A 16,100-nucleotide genomic window follows, 5' to 3' on the forward strand; every position below is an offset into this window, starting at 1 on the left:
CATTTAGATCTAAAGGCCTGATCAAATCACATTCAGGTTTTTGGCACGAATACGTTACAGGTGCTACTTAGTCATTACTTCTATTAGCACAGGCACATCATGTCTGGTTAGCTCTCTTTCCGTTCTATTAGCAATCACTGGTTGCTTGATCCACTATTTCATTAGGGATTGCAAAGTGGCAATATTCAGTTTTTCCTTCATCATTTCTTGGATGGAAACCTTCTATGCAAAGAAACTTCCCTTGATTGATTATTTGGTTACCTGAGGTACAAATGACTTCAAAAAGATCAAGAGAAATGCTAGAGTCAATCCCTTTATTTACCAGTTTTCAAACCAATGAGCTGGTTCCCTAGCTGCTTTCACAGTTGACCAATGCAGGGTTGTTAGTGCTTAGACCATTAGTGCAGACTCACATGTTGCAATCTACTATTCCTACCCTTATCCATACTCAAATTGTCCCATCTTTGGCCACTAGGAAACTCTCCAAGCTGACTCCTGGGCCCTTCTGACACATCTTCAGTAGAATTTAATATTGTCCTTGCTTTCTAGTATAACTAGGTATTTCAGGCTTATCTTGGACATCCTCTGCCCTGAATCAGCCATATCTCCATGAACCCCTACTTCCTTTATTATGAAACGGTACTGAGAAAACTCACTCTGGGGGCTAGAAGATGGGTACTTTTTTTTTTTAACTAATTAAACCTTTTCCAAACACGTAACTGTTAACTATGTCCATCTACTATATTAACTATTACTAAAAGATCCAATCACATAGTAAAAAAAATTTAGAGTAAAAACAATGCCAAAAAGGCTGCTGTTAAAAAACATCCCCTTCGGGGCACCTGGATTGCTCAGTGGGTTGGGCCTCTGCCTTCAGCTCAAGTCGTGATCTCAGGATCCTGGGATGGAGTCCCGCATTGGGCTCTCTGCTCGGCAGGGAGCCTGGTTCCTCCTCACTTTCTCTCTGCCTGACTCTGCCTACTTGTGATCTTTCTTTGACAAATAAATTTTTTTTAAAAATCCCCTTCAATGTCAAAAGGATTTAGAAGTGAACAATAAAACGTCCCCACTGACCAAAGAAATATTTAAGCATCAAAAGTTACAGTAATAGGGGTGCCTGGTGGCTAAGTGGGTTAAGCCGCTGCCTTCGGCTCAGGTCATGATCTCAGAGTCCTGGGATCGAGCCCCACATCGGGCTCTCTGCTCAGCAGGGAGCCTGCTTCCTCCTCTCTCTCTGCCTGCCTCTGCCTGCTTGTGATCTCCATCTGTCCAATAAATAAATAAAATCTTTAAAAAAAAAGTTACAGTAATAATGATGGCAATGAACTGAAACATGATGAGTAAATATAAAACCTCTGAGTTCAGAATATTCCATAAAAAAGGAAATAAAATATAAGTAACAACAAAAATAAACAAAAAAATTACTGGTCAACACTTCACGTAACGCAGGCCCCCAACTTCCTACTCAGAAAATTGGCAATGGAAGACAAAGAAGTACACATTGACCTCATCTTTCCTCATCTGTATGATCTACTGCAGCATAACCAAATAGTGCTGGTTAATGAAGAAAAGTTAATTTTATAGAAAAATTTAACTAACAAATGCTCTAATATTTAACATGTTTAACTAATAAACATGGAAAGGATGACAGAATTAAAAATCTGTTTTACAAGTCCTAATGAATTAACTAATTCAGGTAAAAAATGAAAGGGGGGGTTATTAGACCAGTAGCTCTCAAATGTGAATAATTTTGGTCTCCACCCCAAGAGGACACTTGGAAATGTGTGGAGGCTTTTTGGTTGTCACAAATAGGGGAGAGGGGTGCTACTTGGCATTGGGCAGAGGCCAGCATTACGGCTAAACACCCCACAATGCCCAGGACAGCCCTCACAACAATGAATAATTCAGCCCAAAACATTAGTAGTGCAAAGTTTAAAAAACCCTCCTATAGACGAAAACTTGAACCCACTAATCAATCATAGCCCCATTAACAGTGGTTTAACCAGATATTATATACCTGCTGATATATAAGGCAGTATGAAATACATCATACCACCTATAGAGTATACTGACGCAAAAAGTCAAAACTGAATCTAATCAATTGTTTAGCATCAACTAGGAGGGGCCAGCACATTTGTCATGTAAAGAGCCAAATACTAAGTATTTTAGGCTCTCAGGTCACATGGCCTAAGTCATGACTACTAACTCTACAGCAACTGCAGATAATATGTAAACAAATAGACACAATGCCTTTCAATTAAACTTTATTTATAAAAACAGATGGAAAGGCTGGATTTGCCCACAGGCCATACTGTGCCAACACCTGGTATAGAGGAAGAAGTCCAGTGACATGAGGAAGCAAACACAGAAAATGGGACATTCTATGAGACAACAATGATTCTTAAATAAGTCAATGTCAGTGGAAAAAGGGTTCGAGGGCGCTGCTCCCATTTAAAAGAGATTCAAGAGACAAAAAAATCTTATATGAATCCTGATTCAAGTAAACCAACTGGTAAAACATTTCTGAGCCAGTAATATTGTAATAATTCATATGGTGACAAATGGTAACTAGACCTATCATGTGATCATTCTGTAAAGCATAAGAACATAAAATCACTATGTGGTATACCTGAAACTAAGACATGTCAAATATAATTCAATAAAGAAAGATATTTTTGATAAACAGAATCACGTGAATATGGACTGAGTATTTTAGATGGTATCAAGGTATCACTGGTATAGTTAGTAAATGCAATAATTGTTATCTATAAGAAAGAGTACATGGTTTGAGAGATGCATACCAAAGAATACAATGGTAAATTACACATCTGACCTTAGCTTTTAAAATACTTCAACAGGAAAAGCAAGAGAGGGGGAAACAAGTGTGACAAAATCTTCCTAACTGCTAAATATGAGTAAAAGGATATAGGACTTCATTATATTATTCCAAGTCCACTTAAAGTTCACCAAAATAAAAAATTCAAAAAACAAAAAATAAAAATAAGTGCAGCAATTTAAATCTTTAAAGAAAAACTACAACATCCAACAAATTCAATTCATTCTCCATAATGGAGTTTGGTAGTGCATTAGTATTCTTTCTCCTCCAGAAAGAACAATTACCCCTTGTAGAATAGTTGCAAACTCCAAGCTAGCACCGAATCTAAAGCACAGATACACACATCTGCCCTATTTTTTTTTACCTCATTTTGATGTGTCTTTGCATTCTGCATCGTCTTCATGCTGAAAGACATGACCACGAGTGGAGGAGGACCAACATCTTTAATCACATTCACCAGGTCTGGTTTCAGAGCCATTGCCTCAACTTTACACCAACTGACTGGCTGATTCAAGAGCTCTGAGAGAGAATAGATACAACAGATCAATAGCCATTTGCTGAAAAAGAACAACTACTATAATTAAGACATCTGTGATTAACTGAGATAGTCATGAACCCCATATTCTAATAAGAATGTCTTATTACAGGGCGCCTGGGTGGCTCAGTGGGTTAAAGCCTCTGCCTTCGGCTCAGGTCATGATCCCAGGGTCCTGGGATCCAGCCCCACATCGGGCTCTCTGCTCTGCAGGGAGCCTGCTTCACCGCCCCCTCTCTGCCTGCCTCTCTACCTACTTGTGATCTCTGTCAAATAAATAAATAAAATCTTTAAAAAAAAAAGAATTTTTTTTAAGGATTTTATTTATTTATTTGACAGACAGAGATCACAAGTAGGCAGAGAGGCAGGCAGAGAGAGAGGAGGAAGCAGGCTCCCTGCTGAGCAGAGCCCGATGCGGGGCTCGATCCCAGGACACTGGGATCATGACCTGAGCTGAAGGCAGAGGCTTTAACCCACTGAGCCACCCAGGCGCCCCAAAATGAATGTCTTATTACAACATCTAACTAAAAATAAACCCAGTTACTGGGTTGTATGCAAAACCATGTGTGTGTGCATGCATATGTATGTATACACATATATTCAACTTCCTGGGAAAAAAGGTCCACAGCTTTCCTCTGATTTTCTCAAGAACCCAGGACCCCAAATAGGTTCAAAAAACAAAAATACCCTGGAGGAATCATAAAACATTTTTAAAAGATTCAAGAAGCCAAAACAGGATATCACAGATGTAAATACAGAAAACAGGAGGTAAATAACCAAAGAGCACTAGCTGCCTCCAGCAGTGATGCCTCCCCTCCTTCCGAGGCCAGCAGTCCACTACATACAGGAGGTGGGCATCACCAGCCAGAAGTACAGGCCAACAGCAGCACAAAGAGGGATGCATGCCAACAACCACCTGGGCTCACGAAGGCCTCCCTCCCACTGAAATGCCAGGCACCACAGCGATCAAATGCCTCCAAACATATTCCCTATAGTCACTCAAAGAATACCTTGAGGAAAACAACATAAAAAAGGAAGTAGATGCACTGAAATACAGAAACCAATTCCTTCACTACTAAAAATTGCCTCTATCAGCAATCTGGCTTTCTGAACGTAAATATTCCCTTACGTGGATTTTTCACTTCGAGCCAACAAGGTCCTCTGATCTTTCTGTTCATCAAGAACAATTCCAGGCTGGATGTGTTGGTCCCAAATACATGAGAAAAAGTTTCTCCTTTCAAATCCTGAGGAAGCTGTGGCATTTCAGCCTGAAAAAGGCAAAGAAGAAGAAAAAAAAGCCCTTTTGTTTAAAACTATTACTTCACATCTTCCAAAGTCTATATTTGAAATAAACAAAGGCCTCTTTACGAACCACCAGAAGAAACCCCTTTGATATATATGAAATGTAATTTGCAACAAATGAAATCCAAAACAATTCACAGTAGGACACAAAAACAATTCACAATGACAAAATAATGCATCTTGATGGCATCCATTAGAAGAAAAATAGGCCAAGAAGCTCCCCCAAAAGAGGATTTCTGTCCAGAGCTGTACATGCCTTACAGATAAAGAATAGCCAAATAAGTACCACTCCATTAGAAGAATAAAAGCAAGAGTGGAACTCATTTAAAATGCTTCTATGGTACTTTTCATCACCACTGTCAGAAACATTTCTTAAAAGTTTCCCTTTTCCAACACTGTGAGATCAGAACTCTATAACAAAGGTAAAAAGAGGTTAAGGCCCAGTTAATTAACATCCCACAGCAATGACCCTGCCTATCAGTGGAACAAGAGCAGCACTACAGAGATGCTACTGATGTTCCTCTCTCACCTTTCTGCTGCTCAGAAGGGACCCTTCAACAGACTAATGATATTCAACTCCATCATGTGGCATTCATTCCACTTGACAAGCAAGCAGTTGTGCAGTTTCAACTTATTTATTTAAAGATGCACACTTGAAAGCCCAGAAAGGCAGTACAACCAGTATTCTATATATTCAAATTAATTTTACCCAGTTTAATTATTCATTACTGTAAGTCCACCTGAATGAACCGTGGGCTTGAGGATCCCTGTTGATACTCCTAATTGAAAGCCAGCTGAAATTTCAAAAATAGAGAAATGTCATGCTCAACCAAAACCCAGTAATTTTCTTTAACTTACCGAGTATCTAACTTCCAAGTACTCAGATTTTTCTGGAACATCAGGTATCTCAAAAGCATAGTTCTTTTCCACTGGCTGGGTAAGTAGATATTTAGAAATCATTAGGACAAAAACTTTTTGCAAATTAAAATGACAAGCATTACATGCACATGTCCTTGAATCTAGTATCTTTATGGAACACAAAGGTAAAGAAAGCCAAATGGGCACTCTTTCCCCTTTTCCACTGGGACTAAAACACCCAATGACAAGATGCTAAAAAGACTTCTCCTGGACACTACAGAACTTAGGAATATTTGCATTCAAGCAGGGCAATAAAAGATTAAAGATTTTTATAATGTTAATGTATTCAATAACTTGCTACTCTTTGATATTAACCAACACCAACTTGCTAGAAGAATTAATATTAGCATTAAAATTATAGCTCCTATTTACTGAGTGCTTACTAAATGCCAAGGACTGTTCTAATCACCTAGTAAGAATTTGGGGGCTTACTCTTCCAACAACTCTTGAAATAGGGTTCCATTTCTAAGTGAACAAACAAGCCCAGAGAACTCACTCATCTCTTATCCAAAGTCACATACTACAAAGTCATATGGCTAGGACTTAAAGCACAAGCAGTGTGGTCTCAGCACCTATGCTCTTCACCGTTATACCACACTACTTCTAGAACTTGACAGAACTGATCCATCAGCCATAATTCAAAGCTCAAATAGTTAAGATGATTAACCTTATCTTCAGCAACTCCATTCTCCCTTTGCTGCAATCACTGTTAAAAGTATGCTGAGTTACAAGCCCCTACGATGATGGCCAAAGGTGTCATTTATCACACTAAAATCAAGACCGATCAATATGTAACACACAAATAAAAGATTTTTATCCTATCAGAAATAGCATCATAGTCCCCAATTTTTAAATATAAAACCTTAACCCTCCGACCAAAACAACCTGCCAATAACTAATAAAAACAAAATCAGAAGAGTTTCTTCTCCATTTCAGAAAGAACACAAGATATGCTACAAGGATTGGAAACAATTACTTTGCTATGTATTACCTTTCTATTCAAACTCAAGAAAATTACTGTCTAAGTAGTTTAAAGAGAAAGTATTTTTTACAAATCTTACATACTAATTTTATATGGCTATCTATGAAATTTCCATCCAATGGATTATAGTCACAAAAAAGACATTTTGCACAAAGATATACAAGAACTATTTTATAAGTCAGGAAATGAACAAACAACTAATAAACAGTGGGAAAAAATTATCACCAAATACAAACCTTGGACTTGAACTTCATGATTTTGTATTTTGCTGCTATTTTCTCATCAAATTCATCATAAACATCCTTCATTGTGACTGGAGTTTCTGTTTCTTTTCCTGTACTTCGATCAATTTTCTGCTCTCCCAGAGAGGAGAGGAGAGGGAGAAAAAGTATCTGTACATGAGATCTTTTTAACAACAAGAAACCCAAGTCCAATTCAATTTTCACCTTCAGCCATTACAACATTTAAAAGAACAGTCTTCTAGATAGAGGAGTTCAAAGATAGCAGCAGACCCCAAAAATGGACTAAAACCAGTACCCAAATCTTCCCAGTGTCATCATAAAAGCACATCAGAGAAGGACAGACTCTAAAAAATGGGACAGCAGAGTTGTAAATTCTGACCAAGAAGCTTCATATTCACAGTTCAGCTGAGATCTCAGGGGAGAGGCTGGGTTTGGGAGGGGAGTGTGGATGGGAAGCCCCAATTTAAAAAGGAGGAGCAAATGGGCCTGAGCCAGTTCAATGGCCGTGGAGGGACTGGTACTGCTGCCTGCAGAGCAGAAGCAGGACAACGCACCCAAATGCCGTCACGTTTCTGAGCCATACACTCCCAACCATGATTACTAGGAAAATGAAGGGTGGGGGGAAAGATACTATTATATTCTAAAACTCACACTTTGACATTCTAACGAGTCAAAAAACCCATGGCTTTACTCCATTCTCTATTTTTCCAACCTCTAAAGGAGCTGCTGACAACCAGTGGTTCCAAGACAGCCAGCAAGAAAGCAGCACCAAGGCTGTGGAGAAGTCACAGCCCCACTGAAGAAGAGGGCTGGTGGCAGAACATACAAGGTACTGGGAATTAGAGGCTAATCACTAATGATCACCATTTCTCGGGGAAGGAAGTAAAGTGTTCGCTCGATGTTTTTCACCATGACACAACAGCTCACATGGGTTTTGGCGGATTCAATCCAAACTTTGCCAAACAGGAAAACCACACCTAAAAGAGTAAGGGAAAACCATGAGAGAAGAAACATTTCAATTATATCATATTAAAGGGGCAATATAAAGGCTCACTGAATGTGTCCACACATTTAGAAATCATTAAAACAAAAACTTTTTGCAAATTAAAATGACAAGCATTACATGCACATGTCCCTGAATCTAGTATCTTGCCTTTATGACACATTTTTTTACAGTAAATTTGTATCTGCTCCCCACTCCACAAGCATAGTTCACTTACTCAGTACTTAAGCCATGTGACAATACCACACTAGTAAAACCTGTTAACCACTGAGAATACAGGGGATAGAATGATTCTCTAACTTGGTGTGAACATTTTCCCTAGAATTAGAGACATCATAGGTAAATGCAGACTAACCTCACTTACTAAGAAGACATCCCAAGTCCAAGTAGACATACTTGGGGAACTACTAAGACACCCCAGGTTAGTGCAGAAACCCCTGGGGGAATTGCAAAGACATCCCCCAGGTCAGTGTAAACATAACTCAGAAATTACAGAGCTACCCAAGGTCAGTATAGGGAAAAAAATTCCCCAGAACTGGGACTATCCAGATTAAGAGAAACAAAAAAAAAAAAGCAAACTATTCACCAACGAATCTCCTATTTAAACCTCTTATAAAGTGTGAGAATACTAAATCACTTTTTAGCACTTGTACTCCCCAATAAAAATTAACATTCATGTATAACAGTAACTCTGTATGGTACATCAATATTTTTCTACATGTATAACTGCATTTGGGGAAAAACATAAGAGATCTCATATACCTTATTCCACGTAATGATAAATACCTCATAATACAGTTCAACTATTATCTCCTATTTTACCCTTTCTACCTCATAGACAACTAAAAAATCTGGATAGGTAGTGCTCGTCTCGTTCCTTGCTCTTCAATTTCTGTGTAACAAATGTTCTAGTAACCAAACCAGTAAAGACCCAATATGTCCCTTTTGAGATTCTTATGTAATATATACCACAAAGTAAAAACAAGCCTTTCTAGATAGATATCAAATCACTGTTCCTGATAACTGGACATCAAGAAAGGACTCCAGAGATTTTATAGTCAACCTAAGAGATGGCCACTGTGCAAAATCCAGAGCTCTGAGCATAATTAGATAGCAGTAATCAACATAGCCACTCAACACAGCCACTTGTCTGAGACACTAAGAAAATTCTGGCACATGCAAAGGCTACTGTTCACAAGGCCAATTACTCCAGTTTCACAAGATAGCTCATCAGTGCTTCCTTTTGTCACTCGTTCTAGTAGAAATAAGACCATCTAAAAATTTTCATTTCTGCAGATGATTAAAATTCTTAAAAGAGTTGTGTGATTATCAGCTGGGGTGGGGGAAAGAAGGGGAGAGGGAAGGGAGGACTGTGGGGAACGATTAAAAAAGAAAAAAAAATCACAGGAGCTCAGAAAATTAAAAGTCATCCTCACAACAGTTAGAGACGAAAAAACAAAATTCCATGCAAAGAAAAATAAAGACCCTAATATTGGATTCACAGATTCAAATAGCTCATTTTACAGTCAAACTAATATCACACTTCATGCACACATTTGACACTGTTTATGCCTCATTTGCCACAAAAAGATCATGGTAAACAAAGATTACATTTCCCCCAAAGTTACTAGCTGAAACCAGGTGCAGTCAGGATTATTCAACCTTGAAAAAGTCATAATGAAGACAGGATATCTTCCCATATGCAAAGAGTAAGATTCTTTTCATAATTATGGAGCATTCAGCAACAACTGACTGACTTAGAATCTGTAAGAAAGTGAGACACAATAACAGGGTCTTTGGGAGTACTTCGTTTTTATTAGCAGCATTGATTTCACCAAGGCTCAGTGATCATTACCTGCTATCATGATGAAACTGTTCAACCCCCTAAGATTAAAGGACTTTTTTTTTTTTTAACAAGCCATCCTTTTTAACCCGTTGGCATCAATCACAGAGGACACAGCTTAAGAAGCACTGCAGAATGGCACAGTGGACTGAGGGTGAGAAGCCCAGAGCTCTGCCACTAACAGCTACCCACTTTATCTTTTGGAGCCTTAGCTTCCTCCTCTGCAACTAGACCAGAATGTCTGAGGATTATTCCAGCACTAGAAATTTCCTTTTACCATTGCATTTGGAAGACAGGCCAATAACAGACTACTACCTCTTTCAAATGCAAAATATTTCCCAATAGTGGTTGGAAAGGCCTATCCTCGACTCTGGTAGTAACAGGAATTCAGTAAGGACACATACCATAAACTGGCTGCTTTCCTAATACAGCTGTGCTTCAATGCCTCAATCTTAACCTCCAACACCAATTACTACAGCCAAGCACTAGCCTTTAGAAATTTCTGTGATGCCAGAATTGTTCTGTTATCTGTGCCATCCACAGATATGGTAGCTACTAGCCACATGTGGCTATTAAAGCATTCAGAATGTGGCTACTGGCTGAGAAACTGATTTTGAAATTTTATTTCATTTTATTTTCTTAAAGATTTTATTTACTTATTTGACAGACAGAGATCACAAGTAGGCAGAGAGGCAGGCGGGGTGGGTGGGGGGAAGCAGGCTCCCTGCTGAGTGGAGAGCCCGATGCAGGGCTCCATCCCAGGACCCTGAGATCATGATCTAAGCCGAAGGCAGAGGCTTAACCCACTGAGCCACCCAGGCACCCCAAATTTTATTTCATTTTAATTTAAATCTAAATTTAAAGAGCTACATGTAGACATATATGGTACCACAGTGGATGGTGCAGCACTAGACCCTGTCCTGCAAAACAATGTTTTTGTTTTTGTTTTTTTAAGTAAGAGTATCAACCAGTAAACAAAAGGTAGAAAAAATAAACTCATTTTTACACAGGACAGAAAGAAGACTGTTGTTTCTTAAGGTTCTAATCCTTGGCAATTGACACTGTGCATTCTGATGCTTTGTACATGGATTAACGTGGAGGGGGTGCAACATTCATCTCTGTTACCTATTCTTCCCCCACAGCCCTGTAAGGTAATTTCAACAAGAGCAGTGAATGCACGTCTGGTGCTCTGACATCTTTCATGTGCATCATGCACAGGACTGTCAATCACTGTATGGTTTATTTCAATGAACATCTATTAAATCCCTACTATGTGCGTGACACTGTACTAGAAGCTGAAAAAAAAAAAGGTCCCAGCCATCCAGGAGTTAAATAAAAGGGTTTGGGACAAGAAAAATTCAGAATCAGATCTTTATAAAATAATGTAACAAACACTATGATGGGAAAGGGTATGATGGGGTACCAGGGAAAGGGCCCTTAGGCCAGTCTGGAGGATTAGGAAAACTTCCCAGACATGACACACCTGGGCTGAGCCAAACACAAGGAGAAAAGGAACACAGTATCAAAAACAACAGGTACAGGGAACTATCTCTAGAACACAAAAGTCATACACAGCAGGTATCAGAAGCCTTGCTAAGGAACTTGGACTGTACCCGTAAAACTCCACACAGGAGTTTTCTTTTTTTCTTTTTCTTTTTTTTTTTTTTAAACAAGGAAATGATGTGATCAGTGCTACCCATCTGAACAATCCCTCTGGCTGCAATGGAGGGGATGACAGCTAAAAGATCCTTTAGGAAGCTTAGGAAGCTGGTGCAATGGTTTCAGTAGGCAAGAAGGAATCAGAGGCAACTACAGAGAGAAGACAGCTTGTCTACTTTCGGAGGGGAAGACTAACAAGACTTGGTGAGGAAAGTGAAGGAAAGGGGCAGTCAAGGCTTACTCCCAATTTTCAGTTTTGAGGGAACTATTAGCCAGGACAGGGAATCAAATCCAGCATGGCGCAAATCCAGCAAAGGGATTAGCATTGGGAAGGGCAGGCCCACCACATCACACAACTCTAGCAAGCCCCACAGTGTCATTGTGCTCCAGGAAGCCTAAAACACATGAAACGCATGTGAAAATGGTGTCCCCTTGAAGCCATACAACAGGGCAGGCCAGGGTTTCAGCAATTGATGGGAAATAATTGCTCAGCCTCATGCAATCCCACTTACCAGTCTACCTTCCACTGGTGAGTTAGCAAAAGAGGTAAGCAAGGAGGTAAGAGGATCTAACCAAATTATCTTGTGACAGCTAAAGTAGATATCATGTCTAAGATGGCTTATTCTTTACCTGTGAAACTAAGACGTGGCAGTGTGCTACTCAAATAGCTGTGTACGTGTTCCTGTGCATTTGATATGCTGAAGCCTATTAATGCTTCTGCCCCCTCGCTTCACAGAGACAGTAACAACTTTCCAGTTAGTCAATGCCTGATTATCTTTAAGGTAAATCTGGTCTTCAAGTCTGATGGTTAATACTTAACTCTTCTTACTCATTCACTTGCTATACGGATACTCTATTTTCACCAGATGCAGCCTCGAGGAAACCACTTTGAAAAATACAGTTGCATCTACCCTCATACCCAGACATGGATCTGAATAAAGGCAACTCTATTTCAGGATATGTATGGTATATTAATCCAATATACCTTGGCATGCCCAGCCCTGCGGTGAAGGGCTCAAGGACTACAAAAAGAAACTAGAGTGCCTCCTGGCTTTGAGTCAGAATTCACATTTTCAGTTCATTTGGAGGAGGATCTGGGAATCATCTGTGATTCCTCCCTCCTGTCAGCTCCCACATCAAGCCATCAACAGGTTCACATCAAAATCCACGTGAGATGCATTCACTCCTCTCCTTCTCCACTAGGCCAAGTAACTAGCATGCCTGCCCTGAACTGACTGATCTCCAGGGCTTCCCCCACTAGCACGGTTCCAGTCTCCACCCCGACCCAACCCCAAACACACCATTCTCCACACAAACTGGAAGGCTCTTGTTAAACTGTAAACCCAACCATATGACCACCAACCCCTCCACCAGCACTTAAAATCCCCCTCTGCTCCTATAGTAAGATCTAAATTCCTCGTTATGGCTTTCAAGGTCCTTCATTACCTGCCCTTTGCCTTTGTCTCCTGCTTCATTTTCTACCAATCTTGGCCCTTGATTGACTGTGCTACAACCACAGAGGCCTCCTTTCTCTCTCCAGGCCTCTGTGCTCACTGTTTCCTCAGGCTGATACACTCTTTCCTCAGCTCAGCATGGGCTTCCAATCTCAGCCCAATGGCGCTCTCCTCAGAGAGGCCTTCCTCAGCCATTCCCCGACTAAATGCCTTCACACCATTTATCAACTTACCTTAATTACTGCCCATTCCCCCCACAGCTCCCACCCCGCTAGAATATAAGCTCCATTAGGACTGGGAACTTGTCCAGCTTGTTCATGCCATCTCAGTACGTGGCACACAACAGGTGTCCAATGTGTCAAATAAAGAAACACATTACTGATTCCATTTAAAATAAAATGTGTAACTACAACTTTAGATACATCAAAGGCTAACTACAAGTACACATTCCAAAATCACATATAACTGGTTTACAGAAAAAAAAGTGTTTAAGGATTATTCACACCACAACTCCTCTCAACCTGGGATGCTCGCATCCTTTACGATGAAAGAGTGGTGCTTTCTTACAACACACGTACGTGAGGACAGAGTCTTTGTCAACTATAAATAACTAAACCACTTAAGGGAAAGGCATTATTCTGTATTAAAGAGGTACATATGATTACCTGGTTGATTGTACTGATCTTCATAAGCATCCAGCCAATAAAACTGAAACACTTGCTCCTCATCTGTTCCTTTTACCAGTGGGAGGTGACTGGCATCCACTTGGACTTCCTGGGCTGAGAAACTGCTGTCATCTTCCTGATCAATGTCCCAACAAGAAACATCTGGGAGAAAACTTCCCCTGCAGAAATTACATTTTGAAAACCTTTCAAAATCCAACAGAATAATTTATAGTGCTACTTGCCAGAAACGTCATAAAATGCTCTTACAAGTAGGATGTGGTCCCTTTCCCAGGATCTGCCTCATGCTTCACCCCCTCTGCTGGCTCACTCTCTTGGTGCCAAGTCTTGACAGCCACAGGTTCCACATCCACTTCCTCAGCCTCCATGGGCTCGTCAAAGTCACCGTCTTCAAACTCCATTGCTCCTGAGTCCTCCTTGTCATCTACACACAACGCTGGCACTGGCTCTCCTGTAGGCGTCATCACACATTCCCATCATGTACTGCTGCCGTGGAACACAAAGGCCTCCCCAGCACGGCGATAGGAGCCTACCCTTTCTCCCACACTGCATTTGCATTTCTCTTCCATCTCCAAACTGGATGTTTAAGTTTTACTGCTGTGGATTCAAATCTGCCACAACTGAACCTGCTATCATAATAGCTTCAAAATCATCTCCACTTCGTCTTTCATGGTGCCTCCATTTCTGACAGCAGTTTGCAACTACCCTTGTAGGTCTGCGTGACATCAGACTCACTCACCAGCAAATTCAGCACATTTAAGGGGAACTGAAGTTAATGGAGGCTCCTTTCTTAAGACAGGGGAAGCCGTTTTTCCTGAAGGAACTACCTGTAAATATTTTTAAATGTTCAGTCAGTTAGACCAGCATACCAAAAAATATGCAACCATCCTACCCTGACCAGAGAAAATGACAGTTCCCACTTATACAACAATTTTATGTATTATTAACATAACAGCTTCCATTATTTTACTGTTACCTACGTTTACAAAAAAATACTTGTTTCCAGGAAGAAAATTATTACATTTAGCACTGCTGTAATACCTATAATAAACATACTAGTTACTAAAAATTTACTATGAAAAAACCAGGCACATGCTATTCTTGAAATACATGAAACTATATAATGAAACAGGAGGCCTAATTTAAAACAAAAATCAAGAACAAATTCAAAAGCTTTTCCCTCATATAGAAAATCAACTAACTAAGTTTTAAGCAATAATATAAATCAAGATTGAAGGCATTTCCACACACTTTACCTTGGGGGTGTGCACAGAGAAAGGATTCATTGAAGCTCCAATGGATCTTTTTTTCTTTGGTATCATTACAGGTGGTGGAGTTATCTGAGGTTTCTAAAGGGAGGAATAAGACATTCCCTGCCATGCCATGCTTGGCTTTCCACAGACAGAAAAAGTACATTTCTTCCCCCATTAAGGCCCAATAAGCAAAGCATTTTTTTTCCTTCCCTGCTCCCCCCGCAGATCTATGTTCATGTACTGTAGTTACTATAGCAACAATATCACAGACTCACGAGAAAACCAGAATAGATATTAAGTCCACATCTCACCAGTTTTTTCTTTTTACAACTTAACATACTTTCCCCTACCCTTCCAGGATATTGCATTTAAAAACTGTCAAGCTAGAGGGGCGCCTGGGTGGCTCAGTGGGTAAAAGCCTCTGCCTTTAGCTCAGGTCATGATCCCAGGGTCCTGGGATCAAGGCCTGCATCAGGCTCTCTGCTCAGCGGAGAGCCTGCTTCCCTTCCTCTCTCTCTGCCTGCCTCTCTGCCTACTTGTGATCTCTGTCTGTCAAATAAATAAATAAAAATCTTTTTATAAATAAATAAATAAATAAATAGTAAAATAAAAACTGCCAAGCTAGAGCCACACGCGTTGGTATTAGTTGGTTTAATCAAGGGTTACTTGGAAAGAAACATCCCCCTTAATCTGTTTAGTCCTCGTGAAATAGCCCAAATGCAAATTCGCAGAGCAGCTGAGCCTGTCTGAGTTGTCTCGGGGACAGCTCACTGACTCTTGCCCTTTACTCCCTCTCTGAATTCAAGATGAGGATCTCCCAGCCGAATGTGCACACTGACAGGTATCAGTCTATTTCGGGACCATACACTGCAGCAACTGAACACAAGCAGTGGGCATTCCCAAGACTGACCCGCGTGTGCATTCATACTATTTCAAACACATCCCCACGTAGCCCCATCGACCTAATTGCAGAACTTGTAACAGCTGGAAACTACTCACCTAACGTGGTAAGAAAGCCATTTTGGAGAGTTGTTTTGGAAAAGGGTTATTTTTCTTTGTGGGGTTTTATTTTGGGTGTATACAGTGGTATTGTCGTTGAATTTTTTTGTTTTTAATTCTAGCAACAGTCTGTTCTATAAAATTACTGAATTATTTCTTCAGCCTATGACCCCTGCATATTTGACAACTCCCAGAGAATGACTTACCTCAGTGTTCAGATCTTGTAGAATGTCACCTAGCAGATCATCCTTGGACAAATCTACCACTTTCTGGAAATTATAAAGAGAGGTAGAATGAGAAAGCCCTGCATTTCATGTTTTCACCCAGACCACGTGTCTGTGAAACGAAGAACCAAACCAGTCAGTCCTTGCCTCTTCAGTCTTGAGTGCTC

At 40.2% G+C, this 16,100-nt stretch overlaps 1 protein-coding gene across 2 annotated transcripts in view; it reads right to left on the reverse strand.

Moving 5' to 3' along the window:
• The window catches only part of POLA1 (DNA polymerase alpha 1, catalytic subunit), a 311,518-nt gene that overhangs the window by 279,137 nt on the left and 16,281 nt on the right, over positions 1-16,100 (reverse strand). For both annotated transcript variants that reach the window (XM_059385000.1, XM_059385002.1), the window contains exons 6-15: positions 15,916-15,978; positions 14,714-14,806; positions 14,197-14,284; positions 13,707-13,908; positions 13,440-13,618; positions 7,680-7,792; positions 6,810-6,926; positions 5,532-5,606; positions 4,501-4,639; positions 3,201-3,355 (exon numbers count right to left, since the gene is read on the reverse strand). In XM_059385000.1, the coding sequence (XP_059240983.1) occupies positions 3,201-3,355; positions 4,501-4,639; positions 5,532-5,606; positions 6,810-6,926; positions 7,680-7,792; positions 13,440-13,618; positions 13,707-13,908; positions 14,197-14,284; positions 14,714-14,806; positions 15,916-15,978 (1,224 nt within the window). The remainder of the gene's footprint in view (positions 1-3,200; positions 3,356-4,500; positions 4,640-5,531; positions 5,607-6,809; positions 6,927-7,679; positions 7,793-13,439; positions 13,619-13,706; positions 13,909-14,196; positions 14,285-14,713; positions 14,807-15,915; positions 15,979-16,100) is intronic.

Source organism: Mustela nigripes, chromosome X (genome assembly GCF_022355385.1).
Source record: "Mustela nigripes isolate SB6536 chromosome X, MUSNIG.SB6536, whole genome shotgun sequence".
NCBI classification, from domain to species: Eukaryota; Metazoa; Chordata; class Mammalia; order Carnivora; family Mustelidae; genus Mustela; species Mustela nigripes.